The sequence below is a fragment of the Nasonia vitripennis genome (genome assembly GCF_009193385.2).
Source record: "Nasonia vitripennis strain AsymCx chromosome 1 unlocalized genomic scaffold, Nvit_psr_1.1 chr1_random0004, whole genome shotgun sequence".
Taxonomy (NCBI): domain Eukaryota; kingdom Metazoa; phylum Arthropoda; class Insecta; order Hymenoptera; family Pteromalidae; genus Nasonia; species Nasonia vitripennis.
Window position 1 is genome coordinate 370,196 of NW_022279590.1, and position 27,413 is coordinate 397,608.

A 27,413-nucleotide genomic window follows, 5' to 3' on the forward strand; every position below is an offset into this window, starting at 1 on the left:
ATTCACAATAAATTACAGAACATCACATTTTTTACGAAAAAATGCAAAAAATCATGAGTATTCACAAAAATTTGTGATGGTTTTCGTTTTTTTTTTAAATAAATTTTTCGCCATGGAAAAATTCAGTATTTATATATATATATATATATATATATATATATATATATACACACACACACGCACACAGACACACATATATATATACCTATATTATATAGTTGTTTTGTACTATGGTGAGATTCAACACCTCTAGCCCCCCGCCATCCTTAAAATAAGGTTAAAACGTTTCAAAAAACATGATATTTTTAACTCTTGAAGCCCCTTCCACCCCTCCCCTCACCTACGTCGCCACTCCTCATTAGTCCCTCTCTGTCCCCCCCGTCAGCCTACCCTTGGCCTTCTCAGACATACTTAATTCAACATTTATAGTAATAACATAATTTATTATACTTGAAGTTCTATTTTTTCTCGCTACCTATTAGGTAAATAGAAGAGCTCGTTTTTTTCTCTGATGTCATAAATTTTAATGTTTTAGAATTAGAAATTAATATTGTGACGTTGCACATTTAATAGCGAACCTTGTCGCTACGCAAACCGTCAGTTTACACTAGTTTTACTCCGATCCACCCCCTTCAGACACTTACATCTATAGAGGGGGACAAACGTGTAGGTTTAGGAACAGGAATGCCTGGCGTGGCGGATGGTTGAATAAATCGTCACTCAATATTGTTTATGCTGTACAAAATGTCATAAAATATTTTTCAACCCCTGGTTGCATTCGATAAGATTACAATGTTTTCCACGGGTAAAAGATTCGTCACGGTTCATAATTACTTTATTTTTTCGCATTTTCGCAAAACGGCGGTCTATGTTACGTCATAATTTATGGCACTATTAGTCGGCAAGACGCGATTTACTTTCAAGGATACGCGAATCTGTCCGTGATTCAAAGCGCGATTTTTAAATTCAAAGTACAACCTTTAATAACACGCGACTCCTCGATATACCAAGAAACAACCACCTCAACACTTTATTCAGCACTTCTCCGCGACATTCGCACTCTATGTGGTCCAAGATGGCGGTGGCGTCCCACTAACCGACGCGTCTCGACCAAGATGGCGATCGACAACTCGTCATTGGAGGAAATCCTGGGAAACGTGACGTCTACGATTATAGCCGTGGACCGTGGTATCAATCCTCCTTGGTTTCCTGAAATTGCGAGAACAATTGGGACTCGGAGCCGGTTGTGGCGCAATAATAGGAGGAGAGAATCCTTGGTCGCAATGGCTTGACGCCGGCGCTACTCAGGAATGTTCTGTTTTCCGACGTCGCTATTTACTTCCGCGTCTCGAATTGCGAGTCTATCATTTAGTTCTCGACATTTTGTCCCAACAATGCGATACTCAACTTGCTTCGCTCGTGAGCTTATTTTACGCGATTTTCAGAACACCAAAATACCAAGATCTACGGTTTCACTTGCGACAACTTCGTTCCGGCGTGATTAAGTCGAACACTTGCGATACTTCCGAACTCGCGACTCGACGACTCTACGGCGTACAACTTCACGACTACTCCAACTTCTCCAACTGTTCAGCTCCAGGGTTGACGACAGAGTGAACGAGAAGGAAGCTTCCTCGCGGTGCAAGACACTGCGTGTCCCGGAAAAGACGCATTCGAAACGCCTTTTATATATTTTTTCTCCCGCGCGAAAGAACGCGAGTCATAATGAATATTTATGGCGTCCCGCGGCGCCAATTACGAATTGGCGCTATAGTCTCATCCTGACGCCCCATAACGCAGTCATTCACGACGATAACGCATAGTACGGGGACTGCTAGTGGCGACGCGGGATATTTTCCAGCAGCGCTCGGGAGTATCGATGCGTCTTTACGCCAACTGTACGCGAGTCAGCTGCGCTGCTCTCTCTCGCCGAGTCTCGCACGCACTTTTCCTCTGTCCGCGGCTATCGCTGTCTCACTGCTCGACTATATATACTATCGCGGCTTATATGCTCGCGGCTCGGCGCTTACCTACTCGTACGACTGTTCTCGCGAGAGTGATGCGCGACGACGATGCGCAACAGTCAGTTGCGGGCTCGTGGCTATCGCGCGAGGATCCTTTCGTATTCCCAAGGACTTCGCGAAGCTTCCTGGTGCCGTCACCAGCAACAGGCACGACGGTTCTGCCGATATAGCAGCGACCCAGGGTTTCTGCTGGGCCGCATTGGCGCTATTACCGCGAGTAATGCTCTTTCTGTTAGCACCGGGAAGCCACTCTGGCTCCGGCGCCGACAGGCGAGGTTGGGAACCCCAGGCAAACAGGATAGCAGAAAATACAATACAATGTTGTTGATTCTACGATGCATTTATTACGAATACCTAATTAAAGTGATCAATATATGCAACTATTCTATTCACAAGTTTTCGCGTTGTGCTGTTACGAACCCCGTCCTTCCTATCTTCCGTTTGCGGACTTGATAGGGTTAGACTAAGATATAGCCGCGGCATCGTCGTCGCTGTTGGCAGTTGAGCAACTCTGTGCGCAAAGAAAGGGCGGCGAGCTCTACTCGCCGTGCATTTTGTATACGCGAGTGACTTGGCTGCATTGCACGGAGTCGTCATTGCACCGACGGCTAACGTCCGTGGGCTACTCCAGCGTCCATCAAAAATTCTTATACCACCTCTGCACATTAAATTGGGACTTATGAAACAATGGGTAAAATCTTTAGACAAAGATGGTAGCTGCTTTAAGTATCTGCGAAATCATTTTCCCAAATTAAGTTATGCTAAAGTAAATGAAGGAATTTTCGATGTCCCTCAGATTCGTAAGATGATAAATGATGAAATTTTTGTTACGAAAATGAATGATACGGAGAAAGAAGCATGGTTATGTTTAGAGGACGTAATTACAAATTTTCTTGGAAATCATAAGAGCCCAAATTACGAACAAATAGTTTTAAATTTAGTAAATAGTTACAAAAATCAAGACTGCCTAATGAATCTAAAATTACACTTTTTATATTCGCATGTTGGTGAGTTTCCAGAAAACCTAGGTGATTGCAGCGAAGAGCAGGGAGAGAGATTTCACCAAGATATCAAGGAAATGGAGCGCAGGTACCAAGGAAGATGGGGCGTAAATATGTTAGCAGATTATTGTTGGTCGTTAAAAAGAGATCTACCATCAACATCGGAGAAGCGGAAGCGTAATCCACTTCGTAGATCATTTGACAATCAAATAGTTCGTTACCATAAAAAAGAGTAATGGGCTTAATATTTTTACGGGTATTTTATTGAATTGCATATACTTCTAACAAATTTAAAGTAAATGAAGGAGCAGTAAACTATGATATAGTTTTAAAGGATACGATTGTACTTGCATATATATTGTTCTTTGCTTTATGGTTTACATTACCTTTTGCATTGTTTCAGTTCATAACTATTTTTTTCACTCTCTTTACGTCCATGACCTTGAACTAACCTTGAACTGACCATAAATATAACCTTATGGGACTATAATGACCCTGGATTCGGATTCAGCGATCCCAAAAACATATAAGTACCGTGGTCAAGTTTTTGGGACTTACAATTTTTTTTTATTGTGGGGTTGTGTTATCAAACAAATGCTGTAACTTTTTCTATTTTTCTTATAGAGTATGTAACGCGTTATTAAATATAAGCAGTTCTACACAAACAGAACTCATCGGACAAGTATTTTGCAATTTTTTATTAGGAATCATTGCAAATCAGCTTGTCAAGCATATTTTGGCCACAAAAATTGAATTTTTACACTGTGTGGCGATATGGAGTTCTTTTGAAATTTTTATGTACTTATATAATTTTGAATAAAAGTGATGAAAGTATTAAATATTAACGAATAAAATACATAATTCAAACATATTTAAATCAAGTTAAATAAACCATAACATTAATGTAAACAGAGAAAAAAACGCGCCTTTTTATTTACTTCGTGGGTGCTGTGGAAACAATAGATGTATAAATAATTCATTACCTATTTTGATATTCAGATAAATGTCAAATTAATTATATTGGGAGTGGGCGAGCGGAGCGAGCAGGCGAAACCCCCCTAGTGTGTGTGTCTGTTTTTTTTCTCTCGGAGAAAGTGGTATTAGGGAGAATCTTAGAAAGACCAAAGCATGACCTTGTTTATGGGGTCGTCGAAACAGCCCCATCCCTAATGTCAGCCGTATGTCGAATTCCCACCTACTAAACCCATTCCCTCCACGGTCAGGTGAAAAAACACCCAGCCGTAAAAGAAACGCCCTTCTTGCCTTTATCGACCCTTGGTAAAGGTGCCTAGCCCTCTTCTATGCCCCTGAACCCCGCGGTACTACCGTCAAGCAATGCTTCGCGGGGAGGAGGAGGGGGGGGGGGGGATCGAAAAGCTTTTGGCCGCTTCTGGTTGATGTGGTCGTCATCACTATATTCATCCTGTATTTTCTGCTTCGCACATACACACGTACGTACTCAGCATCTTCGTCTTCTTCTGTCTTCTTTGTCCTTTTTGACTTTCTTGAGAATGTCTGTTGCATAGTTGCAGACTGCGCATTATTCATCCTCTGAGGTCAGCATCGCCGTCATAATTGACTCAGGAGTTACTTTGATCTGAGGATAACTCTCAAGATCTTCTTGCTCCTGATGATATCGTGAGCACTCGCAAAAGACATGCTCAACATCATCTGTTGCATCCGAACATATTGGGCAGTTCGGATGGTCGTCTAGTTTGAACTGATGCAAGTACGCCCAGAAACATCCGTGCCCGGTCAAAAACTGCGTGAGGTAGTAGTTAACTTCCCCGTGCCTTTTTCAGATCCAGTCTTCTATCCTTGGTATAAGGCGATAAGTCCATCGCCCTTTGCCACTAGCGTCCCATCTTGTTTGCCATTCAGCCATCGTCTTCTTTCTTGCGGGATCCCAGATCTTCTTCTGGCTTTTGTCACACGATCGTCTCCTAGCTTCGAATACGTCCTTTCTTTCCAACGCTAAGAGGTCAATCGGTGGCATACCTGCTATAATGCAGGCAGCATCGTCCGATACCGTACGGCATTTTTGATATCCAATGTAACTATGGCGCAATACTTCTTATTTCCTCCCTTCCATCTTTTCTCGTCTATCGCTGTCTGTGCAGTGTCAATCACTAGACTAACTGCGTCCGGGGTTAAACGCTTCTTTCTGAAGCCATATTGGTGTTCCGCTAATCCACTTTTTCCTTCTATAAAATGATCTATTCTGACGCAGATAATGCGATTGAGGGTCTTACCTGGGGTATCCAGCATGCAGAGTGGTCTGTATGATGAGGACTCCTCGGGTGGTTTCTTTCCTTTTGGCAGAAGCACTAGTCGCTGTTTTTTCCAGTTTGTGGGAAATGTTCCCTCTTCTAGACATGAATTGTACAAGTCTACGAAGACCTCTGGGTGAACATGGATGGCATGCTTCAATGCAATATTGGGAATGCTATCCGGCCCTGGGGCCTTGTTGTTTCCTACTCTTCTGCAGGCGGCTAAAAATTCCTCAATCGTGATCGGTAGGATAGTCTCTTCATTTAAACCTCTTTTGATCACACTCGGCTCTTCCAGTTGCCTGGAGAACAGTGTGGTCACCCGGTGTAATAGTTCTGGGCATTTAGGTGGAGGCACGTAGCTTCCTTTAATCTTCTTCATTACTATTTTGTACGGTCGACCCCAAGGGTCTTGTTCGACCTCATCCTGTAATTCCTTAAAGCACCGTTGTTTGTTTCTGCATTTTCTTCTTAAGACTCCTTTTAGCATCTTTCATTTCTTGTATGCAGGCATCTACTATTTCCTAGCCTATACCAGTTTTATAGTATTTCTTCCTCGTCCGTTGTTCTCGTCTTCTGATCCAGTGGCACTCGCTACATGCATTCGCAATCTTCTTGTTTCACCAGTATACTAGTGGTCGTCTACTGCATGACACTCTTCGAGGCATGGCAGCGTTACATGCTCGGGTGATGTTTACCGTCACCTGCTTTGCTTTGCTGTTCGCCGTTCCAGATAATTGCATTTCTTCTAGTGCTCACAGGTACATCTCCTTATCATAATCCTTCATTTTCCAACTAAATCTATTTGTCGTTGTACTCGCGCTATGTCCCTTTTTTGATATTCCTACCTTCATTATTATGGCCTCGTGATCACTATGTGTGTAGTGCTAACTTACTGTCTATGAATCAACTGAGCCAATAAGGGTGCTACTAACAACCGTCAGGTCGACAATAGAGCCTGCGTCTCCTCTTCTAAATGTGTGGGTGCATACTTGGTTAAATAGGATCAAATCCAGGAGTACTCGTCTTCTGTGGTTAGTCTTTATGCTGCCCCAATATAAGCCGATCTAGCAGTTGCTCGAACTACTCGATTGAAGCGTTAGGTGAAGTGTAGCAGCTGCTACCTTTATTTTATCACAGTAAGCAACGTTTTCACATGCCCAGATCGCTCCTTTACCCGTCGTGTCCATTTCTCACGATGGTTCGTCTAGATCCTTATATTGTTCGCACATAATAGCTACGTCTATCTCTCTCTCGCGGACATACTGATTGAGTAGGTACTGTGCTGTCTCACAGTGGTTTAGATTTATCTGCACTATCTTCAATTTCATTGATCTTTAGTACTTTCAATGCGGCACGGTACCCACACAGCATGAAATATTGCAGTGGCATATTTCGAATGATTTCAGTGGTAGTTATGTACAAAACAAATCTGATATAATGGCTAATTAGTGGTTTTACATTCAAATTTGACACTTATAAACTGTTACATTTCATGACTACTGATACCAACATGTCTATTGTATTGGTCTGTGAAATCGAAGTTAGTAAAAATACTTTTAAAGCCCTGTATATATGTGGAGGCTACCTGACTTGCATTTTAAACCTTAAAATAGAAAAAGCTGAATGTTTCATCCTAACTCTGACCACCTCAATACAGTAAAAAGATACCCGTTTATAGTAAAAAAGTAGCTGTAAATTTTGAGAATAAGCCTGACCTTCTACTAGAAGTTATGTACAAAACAATCATGATATATTGGCTAATTAGTGGTTTAACATTCAAAATTGGCTCTTATAAACTGGTACATTTCACGACTACTGATACCAACATGTGTATTGTATTGGTCTGTGAAATCGAAGATGAAAATTTTAATTTCTGCCCAACTCTATATATATATATATATATATATATATATATATATATATATATATATATATATATATATATGTGTGTGTTCTATATGTTGTACCTGACTTCCAAAAAAATTTTAATTCCTACATTTGACATCGAGTACTAGCTGGTCAATGTTGAAGTTTCAAGCATTTTTTGCCTGTTTTCAATAATTTGTAGCGTATAAGAGATGCATTTTTAACTAAAACTGCCCACATACTTTTTTTTGCGAAATTTTCCGAATTTTTTAGTAAAAATACTTATTATCCCTGCATATGTGAAGGCTACCTTACTTGCATTTTAAACCTTAAAATAGAAAAAGCTGAATGTTTCATCCTAACTCTGACCACCTCAATAGAGTAGAAAGATACCTATTTATAGTGAAAAAGTAGATGTGGAGTTTCATAATGGGTCTGACCCTCTACTACAAGTTATGTACAAAACAAACATGATATAATGGCTAATAAGTGGTTTTACATTCAAAACCTAAAAATATGATAATCTGAATGTTTAATCCAGGCGCCGACAACTTGAATACAGTCGAAAGATACCGTTTTATAGTAAAAAAGTAACTGTAAAGTTTTAGTATAAGCCTGACCTTCTACTAGATGTTATATACAAAACAAACATGATATAATGGTTAATCAGTGGTTTTACATTCAAAATTGGCTCTTATAAACTGGTACATTTCATGACTACTGATACCAACATGTGTATTGTATTGGTCGGTGAAATCGAAGATGAAAATTTTAATTTTCGCCTAAACTGTATATATATGTTCTATATGTTGTACCTAACTCCCAAAAAAATTTCACCGCAATTCCTTCATTTGACATCGAGTACTAGCTGGTCAAAGTTGAGGTTTCAAGCAATTTTTGCATTTTTTACCTGTTTTCAATGATTAGTAGCGTATAAGAGATGCACTTTTAACTAAAACTGCCCACATACATTTTTTTGTGAACTTTTCTGAATTTTTAGTAAAAATAATTTTAAATTCCTGTACATATGTGAAGGCTACCTTACATGCATTTTAAACCCAAAAATATAAAAAGCTGAATGTTTGATCCTAACTATGACCACCTTATTACAGTAGAAAGATACCTGTTTATAGTGAAAAAGTAGATGTGGAGTTTCATAATAATGGGTCTGACCTTCTACTAGGAGTTATGTACAAAACAAACATGATATAATGGTTAATCAGTGGTTTTACATTCAAATCTGACACTTATAAACTGGTACATTTCACGACTACTGATACTAACATGTGTATTGTATTGGTCTGTGAAATCGAAGATGAAAATTTTAATTTCTGCCCAACTCTATATATATATATATATATATATATATTCTATATGTTGTACCTGACTTTCAAAAAAATTTCAGCGCAACTCCTTCATTTGACATCGAGTTCTAGCTGGTCAAAGTTGAGGTTTCAAGCAATTTTTGCCTATTTTTAATGATTTGTAGCGTATAAGAATGCATTTTTAACGAAAACTACGCACATACTTTTATTGTGAAATCGTCTGAATTTTTTAGTAAAAATACTTTTAAAGCCCTGTATATATGTGGAGGATACCTGACTTACATTTTAAACCTTAAAATAGAAAAAGCTGAATGTTTGATCCTAACTGTGACCACCTTAATAGAGTAGAAAGATACCTATTTATAGTGAAAAAGTAGCTGTGGAGTTTCATAATGGGTCTGACCCTCTACTACAAGTTATGTACAAAACAAACATGATATAATGTTTGTTTTGTACATAACTTGTAGTAGAGGGTTAATCAGTGGTTTTACATTCAAATCTGACACTTATAAACTGGTACATTTCATGACTACTGATACCAACATGTGTATTGTATTGGTCGGTGAAATCGAAGATGAAAATTTTAATTCTCGCCTAAACTGTATATATATGTTCTATATGTTGTACCTGACTCCCAAAAAAATTTCAGCGCAATTCCTTCATTTGACATCGAGTTCTAGATGGTCAAAGTTGAAGTATCAAGCAATTTTTCCATTTTTTGCCTTTTTTTAATCATTTGTAGCGTATAAGAGATGCATTTTTTACTAAAACTGCCCACATACTTTTTTTTTGCGAAATTGTCCGTATTTTTTAGTAAAAATACTTATTATCCCTGCATATGTAAAGACTACCTTACTTGCATTTTAAACCTTAAAATAAAAAAAGTTGAATGTTTCATCCTAATTCTGACCACCTCAATACAGTAGAAAGATACCTATGTATAGTGAAAAAGTAGATGTGGAGTTTCATAATAATGGGTCTGACCTTCTACTACAAGTTATGTACAAAACAAACATGATATAATGGTTAATCAGTGGTTTTACATTCAAATCTGACACTTATAAACTGGTACATTTCACGACTACTGATATCAACATGTGTATTGTATTGGTCTGTGAAATCGAAGATGAAAATTTTTATTTCTGCCCAACTCTATATATATATATATATATATATATATATATATATATATATATATATATATTCTATATGTTGTACCTGACTTTCAAAAAAATTTCAGCGCTACTCCTTCATTTGACATCGAGTTCTAGCTGGTCAAAGTTGAGGTTTCAAGCAATTTTTGCCTATTTTTAATGATTTGTAGCGTATAAGAATGCATTTTTAACGAAAACTACCCACATACTTTTATTGTGAAATCGTCTGAATTTTTTTAGTAAAAATACTTTTAAAGCCCTGTATATATGTGGAGGCTACCTGACTTGCATTTTAAACCTTAAAATAGAAAAAGCTGAATGTTTGATCCTAACTATGACCACCTTATTACAGTAGAAAGATACCTGTTTATAGTGAAAAAGTAGCTGTGGAGTTTCATAATGGGTCTGACCTTCTACTAGAAGTTATGAACAAAACAAACATGATATAATGGTTAATCAGTGGTTTAACATTCAAAATTGGCTCTTATAAACTGGGACATTTCACGACTACTGATACCAACATGTGTATTGTATTGGTCTGAAAACTTCAGCGCAATTCCCTTCATTTGACATCGAGTACTAGTTGGTCAAAGTTGAGGTTTCAAGCAATTTTTGCATTTTTTCCTATTTTCAATGATTTGTAGCGTATAAGAGATGCATTTTTAACGAAAACTACCCCCATACTTTTATTGTGAAATCGTCTGAATTTTTTAGTAAAAATACTTTTAAAGCCCTGTATATATGTGGAGGCTACCTGACTTGCATTTTAAACCTTAAAATAGAAAAAGCTGAATGTTTGATCCTAACTGTGACCACCTTATTACAGTAGAAAGATACCTGTTTATAGTGAAAAAGTAGATGTGGAGTTTCATAATAATGGGTCTGACCTTCTACTAGAAGTTATGAACAAAACAAACATGATATAATGGCTAATCAGTGGTTTTACATTCACTATATTACTATATTATATTATATATATATATATATATATATATATATATATATATATATATATATAATTAATAGTATAATCTCTCGTAGAAAATACGCCATAAGAAATATGGCCGGTGAATACCTATTGGCCATATTTTCTTAGCATAATATGTCAACATAATATGCCCACATTATTTTAAGTACTTGACTCCACCAATGGGTTTATAACCTAAAATCCATTATCTTAATAATAAAATTTCTTTTAACGCAATAAATTTTAAAATCATTTACGTTTAAAAATGGATTTTACAATAAATTTTGAAAATACAAGGTAATGTGTTAAGAGTAGTAACCTAACCTTGAATATTCATGCATACAAATTTACAATATAATCAAACTTAAAACTTACTAACATATATGTATACTACTCTGTCATGCGTGTTTTATGTAAGTGTGAATATTAGAAACAACATCAGATGAAATTTGTAAGTTCAAGATTATCAACAATGAAGTGTAAAATTCTTGATCTTGACAGATATTCTCCCAACTCAGTGTTCCAGTCAGTCGCAAGCAGTATCTATCATTATATTCCCTTATGTACAGTGTATTCATGCAAGATGTTTAATTTGTGATGTAGATGCTTATTTTATTACGTAGATACAGGCTAGCGTAACGATTTTTGCTTGTCTGTCTTTGCTAGCTGATCCACACCGAAGTCCATGGCTCCGGGGGAAAAATTTACACATGGGTGTTTACATGAGAATTGAAACTACAGCACTTGAGATAAAGACAAGTGGATATATTTGCACATATGCATAAATGTGTGCAAGGTTAGGTTGACATTCTTGAAACGTTGGCCATAATTTTATAGCATATTATGCCCACTTACTGTCGCCTGTTGACAGGGACATATCGTGGCCATATTAGCCAGAATTTCCTACGAGGGATATAAAATAGTACTAATTAAATAGAGACACTTTTTACTTACAATTCTTCCGATTGTTTGTTTTGGCCCAACAGTTATATCTAATCTTCCACCACCAGCTTCCTTCAAATTTATATTATGTTTCACATATAAAGGAACTGCTACTATACTATGAGAACCGACATGATATGATAATAATCGAAAATTTCCATCTGGAGGTATAAAAGAAAGTATCTTTTCTGACTAAAATAAAACATTAAATTACTGTTGTGTTATAATATGATACTGTAAAAAATAAAATATTAATGGTTTTATAATTTTAAAATGTCTTCTACGTACCTCCCATCTTTTGAATCTAACACAAGGATGAAAACTAACATCATCAAATAATCTTGAGTTAACGAAAGATAGCGTTAGATCTGGCATACCACTTAGTTTGATACAGCAATCAATCTATAAAGATATTGATTAAGGTAATAACATGAAAGATCTTATTTTGTGCTCAAATTTGAATTTTTAATTTAAATAAATTGTAAAAAAGCTACTGAATTATATATATATATATATATATATATATATATATATATATATATATATATATATATATATATATATATATATATATATATATATATATATATATATATATATATATATATATATATATATATATATATATATATATATATATATATGTTTTAAACTAAAATGGTGGAATGAGTGAGGGAAGGTTAGGTGAATAAATCAAACGCAATAAAAACACAATGAATTGCACGGGAAAGAGACGACTTGCCTCGGCGTAAAAACTCTCACGGAGAAGAGAGAAAAGCCGGGACAAGCGAATAGCTTTATTGAAGAAATAATGAAATTATACAATGCAAAGTGACTCTAGGATAGACCAAATAAAGAGAGAGAGAAAAACGCAATTATGACTAAACGCTAAATTCGCCACGAGGTACCTTTCGCACGCTGGAGAGCTCTCCTACCTTGTTCGCAGAACGAAACGTGGACGGTGCGACGTAAAGCCCTGGCCGCACGTGGGTGGGATGCACCTTCCTCGGTCGCAGGACGCCTCGACGTCTCGAGGGAACCTATCCTGGACCACGGGCAGACCTTTTCAGCCCTGCCACGTAGGTAGCGATCGTCGGGTGGAGATCGGCACGCCGAGGAAACTCGAACGTGGTCGACGTCCCAACACACGAAGAAAACACACACACAGCACACCGCTCGTAATTCGCACACAATACGTGACGCACGGAATTAAAAATAGAGTCGACCGTCCTGAAAAGGACGTGAGTGACGACTTTAATCGCACGCGAATCCAAGAGGTGTAGACGCAAGATGCAAAAGTCGACCGGTTCCTCGGGAGAAGCTGTCAGAACTTACTGGCACGTGCTCGCGAGCCCCAATCCCGCGCAAAAAAGATACGCCCCTGGCGGCGCGCGCATGCGCTTGCCCGCTCTCTCCGCAGCGATCGACGCTCTACGGCGCGAAATTCAAATCTCGCTAAACGGTCATACATAACCCGAACATTCCGCCCTCCTTCGTCCGACGGACGAATCAAGCCCTAAGAAAGTCGAAAGAACCGATCACTTCGCTTTCTCCTCTAACCTCAGAGGGCAAAGACGAGCAACGTGTCGTCGGAGAGAAGATGTGGCTGTTTTGATGGTGACGACTCGCACTAGACTATCTGAACCAGGGTGTACCTCAACGACCCTGCCCAATGGCCATTTTGATGGAGGGTACCGATCATCCTTCACCAGCACCAGCTGACCTACCGAAAAGTTCTCGCACGGATCCCTCCACTTTTCCCGCTCTTGCAAGTGGAGTAAATACTCTGTCGACCAACGCTTCCAAAAGTTGTTTCGGATGCGCTGAAGCAACTGAAATCGAGACAACCTATTCTCTGGCAACTTTGGACAGTCAGCTTCTGGAAGTAACACAGAGACTCCTTCATTGAGAAAATGAGAGAGAGTGAGCGCCCTTAGATCGTTGACGTCAGTACTCAACGCACCCAGAGGACGAGAATTGAGACAGGCTTCGATTTCAACCAGGACTGTAGAAAACTCCTCGAAAGTGAGAGTGTGTTCGCCGACAACCCTCTTCAAGTGATGCTTCACCGACTTGACACCTGCTTCCCACAAACCGCCGTAATGGGGTGCGCTAGGAGGAATAAACGTCCAGTTGGTTCCATCGTTGGCAAGAACAGCGCCGACGTCCTTGTAAAAAGCTGAGGCACGCTGGAACATACTCCTGAGTTCCTTATCAGCTCCTTGAAAATTTGTACCGTTGTCGCTGTACAAATTCGCACAAATGCCTCGTCTCCCTACAAAGCGACGGAACGCACAGATGAACGACGCTGAAGTCAAGTCACTAACGAGCATTAAGTGAATAGCACGAGTAGCAAAGCAGACAAACAGAGCGATGTATCCCTTGAAAGAGCGATTCCCACGACCTTTCGCCATCCGGATTTGGAAGGGACCAGCATAATCAAGTCCAGAGTGAGAGAAGGCCCTACTACTCGTCACTCTATCGGCAGGGAGCTCACCCATAAGTTGTTGAGCAGAGTGAGGCTTAACCCGTTGACAGGGCACGCAGGCGCAAATCGTCGATTTGACCAGCCGATTCCTACCTAAAATCCATACCTGAGGCATTAGAATGCTCGATGTCAACGTGGGACCACCGTGAAGACACTGATGGTGAGCGTGTCGTACGAACAACAAACTCAGAGCAGAGTTTTGTGGCAAGATCGGGGGGTGTTTTTGATCGAAAGAGAGACCGGAGTGAGCCAATCGACCTCCTACACGCAAGAGTCCATCCTCCTTGCCCAAGAACGGGTTTAAGTTGCTGAGCCGATTGCCCTTCGGCAGTCTCTTTTCCGATCTCAACAGCTTGATTTCCTCAGCAAACGCATCTGTCTGTGCTAGACGAAGGATTGCCACCCGAGCTGAGGACAGCTCAGCAGTGGTCAAAAATGAGGGCGAAGAGCTCTCTGTTGGCGTTCTCCTGTTCAGAATTCGATCAAGAGCGCGTCTGCAGAGCGCCACGATACGAACAAGCCTAGTCAAAGACGAGAATCTAGTCAGGATCTCAGATTCCTCGGATCTTGGGCGAACGTGATTAGTCCGAACCGGGCCAGCAGGCTGAGGCCACTCTGTTGGAGGCATAGATAGCCACGCCGGGCTCTGCCACCAAAGAGTACTGTTGGCCAACTCCCCCGGCTGAACTCGTCGCGTTGCCAAGTCAGCCGGATTCTCCTTAGTCGGAACGTGAGTCTGAATCAACGAAACTCGATTGGCCGCAAAGGTCTTCCAGTGGCATGGATGCTTGCGGAGCCACATAAGCACGATCTGACTATCAGACCAGGTAAATATTGGTAACCCTTGCAGAAAATCTAACTTGGTCACATGCTGGATGAGCTTGACAAGAAGCGCTGCGCCGCACAACTCCAGATTGGGGATGCTCACCGTTTTCACTGGAGCCACCTTCGACTTAGCCGCTAATAAAGACACCCCGAAATGTCGGTTGCCCTCGTCGATTCGCAGATACACAACCGCAGCATACGCGCGAGAGGAAGCATCTGAAAACCCATGTATCTGGTAAGAGCAATCAGCCGTACCACCTAACCAACGCTCAATCGACAAGGAAGGCAATGCGGATAAACCCTTGCAATACTCGTACCAACGCTCACGAATCTCGGCTGGTAGAGGTACATCCCAATCTCACTTCAGAATCCACATATCCTGCATCAGGATCTTTGCCATGATGGTGACTGGAGCAAGCCAACCTAAGGGATCGAATAAGCGAGCAATGTTCGAGAGGACAGATCTCTTCGTATAGGCTGCAGACAAGCTCTCCACCCTGGCAGCATTGAACTTGAAATAGTCCTGCGATGGAACCCAGTGAACGCCTAAGGCTTTGACCGACTCGTCCTCGCCGATCTGCTTCTCCGAGACCTGACGCGCTGACTCTGGAAGCAGCTCCCTATGGTTTGCAGCCCATTTGTCCAGCTCGATTCCCGCTGAAGCTAACAGCTTGGTAAGCTCGACCCTCTTCTGAATTGCAACCGAAAGATCATCAGCCCCTGCGAAAGTGTCGTCGACGTACGTCTCCGACACCAAGCAACGAGCTCCGAGTGGAAAGCGATGACCCTCGTCCTTAACCAACTGCAATAGAGTGCGAATTGCTAAATAAGGAGCACAAGCCGTCCCATAAGTGACAGTAGTCAGACGGAAATCGACCGGTTCAGATGCTGCGTCGGGCGACCAGACGATCCTCTGGTAATCCTGGTGTTCTGGATCCACCTGAATCTGTCGAAACATCTTGACTATGTCAGCAGTGAATGCGAAATGATACCTACGCCAATTTAAGAGAATCAAGGCGAGATCATTTTGCAACGAAGGCCCTGCTAACAAGAAGGCATTGAGCGCGTGCCCGTCCTTGGTACGGCGACAAGCGTCAAACACAACTCTCAGCTTCCACCACAAGAGAAGGATTTGCACCACTGGATGATGGGGCAGGTACCAAGCGTCAGACTTGGGTATCTCCGAACGCGGCACGCGTGTCATGTGCCCTAGCTTCTCATACATCTCCATGAATTCACGATACTTCTCAGCAAGCTTCGAATCACGTGAAAAACGACGATGCAAATGGGAAAGAGAACTAAGAGCTATCCCTCTAGACTCTGCAGCAACGGAAGGGAGATCGGATTTCAGAGGCAAATTCACCACAAACCGACCCTGTGCGTCCGTCCGGTGAGTGTCTGTGAAGATCTTCTCGCATCTTTCATCCTCCGGTTTCAGCTTGATGGATGGCGCCACGATCTCCTCGAGGTTCCAAAACCGCTGCAACTGCTTATCCAAATCATCCTGGACAGCGCAGTGGAGCGCCTGGACTGGAGGGTGAACCTCAGCTTCTGCCGCCCGCCGTGACATCCCTGCATCCATTGGCCCAGAAACGATCCAACCAAGCACAGTATTCTGATCTACGAGTTGCGACGATGCGGATCTTTTGACCCCGGAGCGGAGTAGCTGACCATAAAGATCAGCCCCTAAGATCATATCGATCTTCTTCGGTACCGCAAACTCAGGATCAGCAAGAGTGACGTCTGGAAACTGCTCCTTCGCCAGATCCTCACTAACCTCATAGGAAGGAAGAAGCGACGTGAGTTTAGAAAGAACCAACATCTCAGTTTCGACCTGGAAGCCCGAATCTACAGCTGATCTAAGAGTGAGTGGAGCGATCGAACGAGCAGTGCCAGCTGCACTAGCTCCAAGACCAGACAGTGGCACATGTATACGTCGCTTAGGCAGTCCAAGTAACTGCACAATGGCCTCGGACACAAATGACGCTTCTGAGCCTTGATCTAAGAGCGCCCGAACATGCGTGCCCTTGCTCTTTGGACCTACTACCAACACACGAGCTGTAGCGAGCAGAATCTTCCTTGAAGGCTTCACGGACTTAGCTGCGTGCAGCACCACCGCCGAGCCGCTACCAAGGTTCCCTTGGTTGATCTTGGGTGCTGCAGACGGTGAAACTTGACTGCTCCTGCTAGAATCGTGAAGAGAAGAATGATGCTTCTGCTTGCATACCGAACAACGACCAGAAGAGGAGCAAGAATTCATTCGATGATGTCCCAGGTAGCTGAAACAGAGCCGCAACCGTTGGACTTCCTTCTGGCGATCCTGGGGGTTCTTGCCTTTGTACTGAGGACATCGCATAAGAGCGTGGGATTCAGCACAGAGAGGACACTGCGAAGGGCTAGCATGGAAAATCTTACGAGGTTGAACCGATTTAGACGGAGGAGCCGGCCGCTTCTCACCACGTCGCTCAGGAGCAAGCATGCCCAGAGTTTGAGCTCTTGTTTCGAGGAACTCGACAAACTCATTGAAGGTTGCTGGAGTGTACGTCTGCTCAGCTTCCCCCTGCACTGCCTCTGCTCCCGCCTCGACTGTTGTCCGCTCCTTTTCGCTAAGAAAGGACTCCCACCTGCTGCGAGTCTCTGGATCTAAGCGCTCAGACAAGTGAAACACGAACCAAACATCCCAATGATCTACTGGCATCTTCAGTCCCCGCAAAGCACGAACGATACGCTTAGCTTCGTCAATAAAGAAGCGTATCTCCTCAGCTGATTCCTTTTTGAGGTGAGGAAGCTCCATGAAAGCCGTCAAATATCTAGTTAGCGTTAGTGGTTGGCACATCTTTAACTAAATCGGCTGCACTGCCGGTCAAACACATTTTCAAATACTGAAGTCTAGTGGCATCAGCAATCCGAGGCAAATCATGAACCATGATCCTAAAATTATCCCGAAAACTTGCCTAATCCTCATAATTCCCTGAGAACGAAGGAAGATTAATTTTGGGGAGTTTCGTGAGCCCTAATTCTGACAAAGTAGAATTTAGAATTCCACCAGCAAGTGTGGATTGATCAGCTAACTAAAACTGCGCCAGCAAAGTCAAAAACTCGTCGAGAACCTCCTCATACGCCTGTTCAAGAGTACCGAACTCGTCCTCGGTGACGTACAAATCTCTCTCAGCATCATCCCTAGCGACGATGTCAGCATGAACTTTTCGAGCCTCATCCCAGATTTGCTTCACAGCATCGATGCGTGCCTGAAGTATATTTTTGTTGAGCGACGCCCATGGTTTAGCGAACAACCGGCTATGCAAGCCCCTAATTTCCGCCAAACGCCTTTTTTGTGACGCTGTCATCTTCTTCAGCGCTGAGGGAGCCATGGTAGACTGGCCTTCCTGCTAAACCAATTAGGACGAACGAGAGAAGAAGAAAAAAAAAACAAAATTCGAAAGACTGCACTCGTATGGAAATCTGAAATTAATAATGCTCGAGGGAAAAGAACAAACACACCTATGAAGAGAGAAGTCAAAATAATAGCAGAATACGCGGCACGAGTGTGATGATCGACGTGTTTTACGTCGCGAGCCTACGGCACAACGCCGCAGCGCCAAGTTGACGCACGAGGTCCTAGCGCGCTCGCTAACAACGGCCGCTTTTTGAAGTTATTGATTTTTCACCCAACAATCACTCACTCCTCACCCGGGGCACCATGTAAAAAAGCTACTGAGTTCTATATATATATATTTATATGTTTTAAACTAAAATGGTGGAATGAGTGAGGGAAGGTTAGGTGAATAAATCAAACGCAATAAAAACACAATGAATTGCACGGGAAAGAGACGACTTGTCTCGGCGTAAAAACTCTCACGGAGAAGAGAGAAAAGCCGGGACAAGCGAATAGCTTTATTGAAGAAATAATGAAATTATACAATGCAAATTGACTCTAGGATAGACCAAATAAAGAGAGAGAGAAAAACGCAATTATGACTAAACGCTAAATTCGCCACGAGGTACCTTTCGCACGCTGGAGAGCTCTCCTACCTTGTTCGCAGAACGAAACGTGGACGGTGCGACGTAAAGCCCTGGCCGCACGTGGGTGGGATGCACCTTCCTCGGTCGCAGGACGTCTCGACGTCTCGAGGGAACCTATCCTGGACCACGGACAGACTTTTTCAGCCCTGCCGCGTAGGTAGCGATCGCCGGGTGGAGATCGGCACGCCGAGGAAACTCGAACGTGGCCGACGTCCCAACACACGAAGAAAACACACACACACAGCACACCGCTCGTAATTCGCACACAATACGCGACGCACGGAATTAAAAGTAGAGTCGACCGTCCTGAAAAGGACGTGAGTGACGACTTTAATCGCACGCAAATCCAAGAGGTGTAGACGCAAGATGCAAAAGTCGACCGGTTCCTCGGGAGAAGCTGTCAGAACTTACTGGCACGTGCTCGCGAGCCCCAATCCCGCGCAAAAAAGATACGCCCCTGGCGGCGCGCGCATGCGCTCGCCCGCTCTCTCCGCAGCGATCGACGCTCTACGGCGCGAAATTCAAATCTCGCTAAACGGCCATACATAACCCGAACATAAATTATGTGTTCATATATAAGATTAATCATGAGTATCTCTTAATTGCGTAACTAAAATTTGAGATTAATTGAGCCAAAATATTAATATTTGTAATTAATATTTGAGTTATATAATTATAATAAATTGCGTGAGTACCTGTGGTACAGAGTGATTATTGATGGTATCGGGTAAATGAAAATTCATATATTTATGATTATATAGTATATGGTTGTAACACGAAGCCTTTATTTTACTTTATTTATTGAGAGTTGAATACGAGTAGATATAACTATTATAACATTATATAGCTTTGCACATCCCTTCAATTTATCCAACAATTAAAGCAGGGTATGACTTAGTTAGAAAGAAATATAAAAGTCAACACAGAAGAAAAAATTTGTCCAAGTACAATGTTGACGAAGTTGTTCAAAATAAACATATATTGTGCGTCGTAGAGTATTATTAGATCGTGAAATAGTAATTATAATGGTTGCGAATAAACATTTGTTGGGTTGTTAGAATATTGTGAGGTTAGTGTTAGTTAATGATATACTGAAAACTATAAATGGAAAAACTATTGTTTGCCAGGAATGAATCGGGAAAAATAATAGTTAAACCTAAATAGTTGAATAAATACTAATAATTTAATAAAGCTGCTCGCGATACAAGATAAATAAATTATTAAACAAATTTGTTTTAGAATTTGAAATGGTTACGTCTCTTCTCGGTCCGGTGCAAATATTTGATTTACATGATCATAGAAAAGTTGTGAACATTTACTGCCTTGCGTCGTAATTTTGACGACAGGTCAAGAAAGAGTGAATGTGATTAATGATTTTAGTATAGGTCAGGTCCGCAATACCAGGTATTGGAATTTTATCAAAATAATAAGATCTTGTTGTATGTTTAAATGACAAATGAAATATATTCAATGAATCGTTTTTTATGGAGAATATTGCGTGAATTGCAATATTCTTTTTAACAAAAAGAATGTGTAAATCCGCTTTTGATTTCTACAATAGATACGCTTTATTTAGCAGATACGCTTTATTTTGCGATATCTCTAACTAATTAAAGTGCGTTTTTATAGATGTCGTGTACAATCTATATGTTATATTTGTTTGTAAATGATATGCTTAAATTGCGTTATCATTTGAATCTAAATACGCAAGTGTTTATTTCGGTGAGATACAATTTATAATTAGATGCGCGTAAATTGCGTCATCTAAAACTAATCGAATTAATTTATAAGTATGTGATATTTTCTATATTTAATCTAAGTCTAAACGATACTTTGAAATTGAGAGCGTCAAGCACTTCGTTGTTTCCGCTCACCAGAGAGGCCTTCATGGTGGAACTGAGGATGGCAGGTGCGTTGAAAAGCGCATGCAGCCCCGCCTCGATCCGGTGAGCTTCCTCCTCCCGTCGCTGACGTTGGAACCACTCCAGGTTGATCCGGACGGACTTGATTGCCGTGACTATCGGTTTCGCTGGTGTAGTTAATGCTGTAGGAGGAGGCGTGAGGCTCTCCTGCAGAGTAGTTGGCGTTTGGACTGAGGGTGCGAGGTCGCACTGATTTGCCCGACCATACGGCATCCGGATGCCACGCGATTTTCACGAGTGCGATAATCGCGCCCGCTCTCTACCGTTCTCGGCATTATCACGCGATCTCCGGGCTGGATTACCTCCTGTCTAACTTGAACAGTCTGGACCAAAACGTCCTGCCCAGAGATTAATTTTCGTGGATAAACCATTGATGTCTGTTACAATGCTGCTACCCTAAGCGGGTCTTGGGCGTTGTCGTCCAGATCGGACGGGTGGGTGCCTATCACCACTACACAGCGCGTCCTTAGGTTGCGGATAGAGGAACAGCCCCTAAGAAAGAGGTTAGCTGCGAATAAATTGAATAAGCAGCCGCGGACAGCCGATAGGAACAGGCGTGGGTGTGATGAGCCCACACTATCGAACGCATTCATCTAGAAACACTACGCAAGCACCACAACAACAAAAACACTTCACATTATCTCTTATCTCTCAATCTATCTCTTTCATCACACATTACAACAATGCTGCCGAGGAGGATGCGGAAGCGATGACAACTGCCCCGAAAGGGGATGTGTAGAATGATTCGTCACCTGGTCTTACGCGGTAACGATGCCAGCGAAGGCGCGCTGCCTTGCAGGGGGGCGTTAGGATGCGAGAATGAAACCGTAGTGTGTCTGACGACGAATTGACACTGTCCTCGTCAAAGTCGGAAAGTTCTCATACTTAGTTCTAGAGAGGTATGGGGGTTATCACCTCTAGAACGGTGGACTCACCTGCGATCGGAACAGGATCCGAAGCGCGCGGGTTTAACATAACATCATGGCTCAAAAAAATCAAATCCGAACCAAAAGGGACTTAAGGGTCGGAACTTGGAATGTTCGCAGTCTATACAGAGCAGGTGCGTTTAAAGAACTCGTAAAGGAAGCTGATAGGTACAATCTAGATTTGGTAGCAATACAGGAATCGCGGTGGCCAGATGGCGGAGTACAAGCATCGGGTAACTTCACGTACCTGTATGGGGCCGGGAGTGGGGGATCTCTAGGCACCGGATTTCTCGTAAGCAAAAGCATCATACATTCGGTTAAAAGTTTCAAATCCGTCAATAATAGGCTCTCGTCCATCATTATCGAAGGGTAATGGTATAGATATGTATTTATTAATGTACACTGTCCTATGGAGGACAAAGAAGAAGAAGCTAAGGATCTCTATTACGAAACTTTAGAGCAGGTAATCGATCAGTTCGCGTCTTACGACACAAGAATAGTATTAGGCGATTTCAATGCTAAAATAGGTAGGGAGGAAATGTTTAGGCCTACTATAGGTAAGGAAAGCCTGCACGAAGCCAGCAATGATAACGGTATTAGGGTCATAAATTTCGCGGCGGCAAAAGATCTTATAATCAAAACTACGTGTTTTAAGCACAAGAACATACACAAGGCAACGTGGACATCGCCGGACGCGGCCACACAGAACCAAATTGATCATTTCCTCATTGAAAAAAGACGTCATACTAATGTTCTTGACGTAAGGGCTTACAGAGGGGCAGATAGCGACTCGGACCACTTCCTAGTAGTAGCCAAATTAAGAGCTAGACTAGTAGCGAATCAAAATAGTAAGCGAGCAAACAAGGTAGAAAGCTTCGATATTGAGAAACTACGAGATAGAACAGAGCGAATTAGGTACCAGATAGAAATTAATAACAGGTTTCAGGCACTTGAAGAAGCAAACACATCGCCGGAGGGGAATGACAAACCGAATAGCTTATGGGGGGACATCGAAAAAACGGTAAAAGTGGCCGCGAACAAAGTACTGGGTAAAAAGAAAAAGCCAAAGAGCAAACCATGGTTTGACGAAGAGTGCGAACTCTGGTTTGAAAGACGCAAAAAGGCTAAATTAGATAGCTTACAAAATAGAAGCGATAGGACCGTAGAAGAGTATTCTAACGTAAGGAAACAGACGAGCGCGATCTACAGAAATAAGAAGCGGGAGTATCAAAAGAATCTTATTAGGAGAATAGAAACTAACAGTAAGGAAAATAACCCCCGCGAAATGTACAGAGGGATTAACGCCATCAGAAAGGGTTTTAGGAGTAGAGCGCAATTTATGAAGGACGAAAACGGGGACCTCGTAACAAATGACAACGAATTACTGTCGCTGTGGAAAAATTATTTCGATAAATTATTAAACGTGCACGAAAATAGCGAAGAAATAGGGGACGAAATTTACACTGCTGAACCCCACGTGGAGGAACCGAGCTACCAAGAAGTAGAGGCCGCGATTAAAAAACTAAAAAACAATAAAGCCGCGGGAAATGACTGTATACCAGCTGAGTTACTCAAATATGGGGGCGTCGAGCTCACTTTCAAAATCTATAAACTAGTATGTGCCAAATGGAAAAATGAAACAATACCCGAAAATTGGAAGGAATCTATCATTATACCGATTTTTAAAAAGGGGGATAAGACAGACTGCAATAACTATAGGGGTATTTCACTTTTAGCAACGTGCTACAAAGTTCTGTCAAACGTAATACAAGCTAGACTCACTCCATTCGCGGAAGATATAGTAGGAGATTATCAGTGCGGATTTCGGCGCAACAGATCGACGAGCGATCAAATGTTTATCATAAGACAGTTGTTAGAGAAAAAGTGGGAATTTTGCGAAACCATACACCAACTATTTATAGATTTTAAAAAAGCGTACGACTCTATTAAGCGAAGCAAAATGTATCAAATTCTAGTATTTCTCGGTGTACCGAAAAAACTCGTGAGATTAATTCAAATATGTCTGAATGGAAGCACGGGAAAGGTCCGAGTAGGCGGTAATGTATCAGAACCCTTCATGATACGCGATGGTTTAAAACAATGGGATGGGCTCTCGACGGTGCCGTTCAACTTAACGTTAGAGTATGCCGTTAGAAAAATGCATGTTAGCCAGCTGGGCGCAACGCTTAATGGAACAACGCAGATACTAGGCTACGCAGATGATTTGGATATACTGGGGGATTGTAGGGAAACGGTAGCAAGAAACGCGGAAATCCTCATAAAAGCGGTGGAGTATACAGGGTTAGAAGTGAGTGAATCAAAAACAAAGTACATGATTGTGGATAAGCTAGGCATCTGCAGAGGGGAGGAAGATCTCAGAGTTGGGAATTTTACTTTTAAAAAGGTTAGCGAATTCAGGTATCTGGGTACGATCATAAATGATAGAAACGAGATTAATGTCGAAATAAATAAGAGACTCCATTCGGGTAAAATGCTTGCTTCTACGCCGTGAGTAATTTACTTAAGTCGAGGCTGTTGTCTAAAAACGTTAAAATAAGAATATACAGGACAATAATACTGCCGGTGGTTCTGTACGGGTGCGAAACGTGGGCTCTCACTAAGCAGGCGGACAACCGTTTTAGGGTATTTGAAAATAAAGTCTTGCGAAAAATATACGGGCCGCAGAAAGATGAGGAAACCGGGGAATGGAGACTACACAATGATGAGTTACACAATCTGTACGCGTCACCAAATATTAACAGAATAATAAAATCGCGCAGATTGGGATGGGCAGGGCACGTAGTGAGAATGGGAGACGACCGTACGGCAGCGCGTGTCATGAACGGCAGGCCGATGGTAACGCGACCTGTAGGTAGACGTAGACGTAGATGGGAGGACAACGTAAAAGCGGATCTAGTAGAAATAGGACGGGTGGGTGTCGATCGGAGATGTGCATCTTGGGTGGGGTTGACACAAGATAGGGCAGCGTGGAAGGCTTGCGTAGATGAGGCGATGAACTTTCGAGTTCCAAATGCCATGTAAAAAAAAAAAAAACCATTGATGTATGGACTGAGCACTTAAAATTGCGTCCCATTTTACCATTGAATTTTTAAAAGCGCTCAAAAATTGCGACTTCCAAAAATGCACTGACGATAGTCAGCTCTAGTTTGCTCTTATATAGGCCAAAATTTGCACAAAAAAATTGACAAAAAACTCCTCAAACTCGTAGTGGGAGTTTGTTTTGAAGGTATTGTCACGACATTGCAGTGTTTGAGTGAAAAATGGGGAAGACAGGGGCTTTGTCTACATTCCATTCTTAGACTGTATGGAGTACGTTAAAGCCGTGTTTGCATTGCTCTAAGTGATATTATTGATTTTTAAATTCCTCTACAAGTATTTAATCGAATTAAATGATTCGGTTTATTTTTATGATAAAAGCAGTACTGGTAGGGTGAGTTCTATACAGTGAATAATTTTTTTTTTACATATATAGTTATATTTGCATATGTACATTTATAATAATTAATTATTCTAAAGATTTTAAACATTTTCGCTTATATTTTTTTAAGTCACTTATGTGAAAACGACCTTTCTCTTTTTGATTTTCTCGGTCAACTAAAAAGTATGAGGTTTTTCCGATTTTTCTGTGTATAATATACGGATACCTTTGTAAATTGTAAAAGAATTTTAAATCTTTTTATTTTCTAGATCTGATACATTATTGGATTTTTCAAGGACTTCGTCTCCTTTGTTGAATTCAACAAAAATGGCTTTTTTAATAAATTATATTGTTCAGCCCGCTTTTGAGCCTTGGAAATAATTCCTTCGCGCTCCAAGAAAATTTTTTGTTCATGTGACGATTTATTTTTTGGATCGATTTTTCCACTCACGTTTAGGTTTTATTTCTAAGTGTAATTCGATTGGAGTAAAGTTTGTTGTATCGTGATAGGTTTCGTTTATAATAGTTTGAATGATATTAATGTACCCGACCCAACCCGTATGTTTTTGACTCATGAACGTACGAAAAAATCTACCTAATTCTTTATTCACGCGTTCGACGATATTACTTTGTGGATGTCGAATAGATAAAAAAACTAAATCAATATTTTCTGTTTGTAATTTTTCTATCCACGCCTTTGCAGTAAATTGTGAGCCGTGATCACATGAAATACGCTTCGGTTTTCCGTACAACAAAATATAATCGTCAAAAATGTTCTTTATCGCTGTAGCATATGTTTGTCTACGCACGAAAACGCATATATAATTACAAGAATATATTTCATACCGCCGCACCCGGTTGATAGCGGACCAAAAAAATCGATTGATAATAAGTTATGTGGCGCTTCCGGAATTATTGGCTCCATTGGCGCAACGCATGGTCTAGTGGAAACTTTGTTCCTTTGACATGAGTCGCAAAATGAAATAAGTTTTTGCGCCTTATGTCTCAAATTTTTAATGTAAAAATCTTCTTGTAACACACGAATTATTTTCTTCGCGTCTACATGACCATAAGTTTCGTGTGTTTCAAGAATGAGAGGTTCTATCATTTCTTTAGGAACCATTACTTTATATTGATTTGACTGATTCTTTTTGTAAATCATATCATTTTCAATTATGTAAGTGAAATTCAAATTCTGATCCTTATCATCCAAAATTTTAGTAAATAGTTTATTTAAATACTCGTTATTTTGTTGGAACTTTGACAAATGTTTGAATTTGTACATTAAGTCTTGAGAGAATTTTTGTGCCTTAAAAGTGCAATAATAATTTCTCCCGGTTTTCTTTGCTCTTCCGGATTAAAATTAGAGTGTCGACTAAGCATATCTGCGACAACATTATCTTTGCCCGGTACGTGGTCAATTACTAAATTATAATCTTGGGTTCCCAGAATCCACCGACGGATTCTGTTACCCGCGAATTTACATTTAAATAAAAAGATCAAGGTTTTGTAATCAGTTTTTATTTATATAAATTTGCGCGGCCTGTAGGTAAGTACTTAGTTTTTGTAAACTCCATACGACAGCGAGTAGTTCCTTTTTTTTTCTAGTGAAATACGTTAATTCGGCTGCTTTAAGCGTATGACTGACTTTATATATATATATATATATATATATATATATATATATATATATATATATATATATATATATATATATATATATATAAATATATATATATATATATATATAATGACCCGTTGTCATCGATTTGTGATAATGCACCGGCGATTGCGAAATCCGACGCATCGCAACGGAGAATGTATAGTTTGGATGGAACGAGATATGCAAGGCAAACATCTTTTTCAAAAAGCTCTTTTACTTTATCAAATGCTTTTTGTTGTCTGTCCTCCCACCCCCAGGATTTTTGTTTTTCCTTTCTTACAAGTTCTAGCAATTGCAATAATTCTTGAACATGATTTTTTTGCGAAATTTGCGTAAAAGTTAATAGTATCTAGGAATGCTTGTAATTGTTTGAAGTTTTTTGGAGTTGGATAATTTTTTATTGCCTCAATGTTATTCTCTTGTGGTTTTATGCCCGTCTTTGAAAGGATATAACCTAAAAATTTAGTTTCTTTTTTAAAAAATTCTGATTTTTTAAAACCAAAGTGAAGTTCCATTTTATTAAATTTTGAAATAATGCCTCTAAGTGCCCCAAATGATGTTTTTCACTTTTTGAG

General features: G+C 40.8%; 1 protein-coding gene across 38 annotated transcripts in view; it reads right to left on the reverse strand.

The window, feature by feature from the left end:
* LOC100113758 (AP-3 complex subunit mu-1) overlaps positions 1-27,413 on the reverse strand; it is an 835,720-nt gene that overhangs the window by 74,888 nt on the left and 733,419 nt on the right. For 37 of the 38 annotated variants that reach the window (XR_004228391.1, XR_004345113.1, XM_032601272.1 and 34 more), the window contains 2 exons: positions 11,841-11,954; positions 11,565-11,744 (listed from right to left, as the gene is read on the reverse strand). The exons of the other annotated variant lie outside the window; for it this stretch is intronic. Coding sequence is in view for 35 of the 37 variants with exons in the window: in XM_032601272.1 (XP_032457163.1) it covers positions 11,565-11,744; positions 11,841-11,954 (294 nt within the window). In the remaining 2 variants the exon portion in view is untranslated. The remainder of the gene's footprint in view (positions 1-11,564; positions 11,745-11,840; positions 11,955-27,413) is intronic. 38 annotated transcript variants of the gene reach the window in all.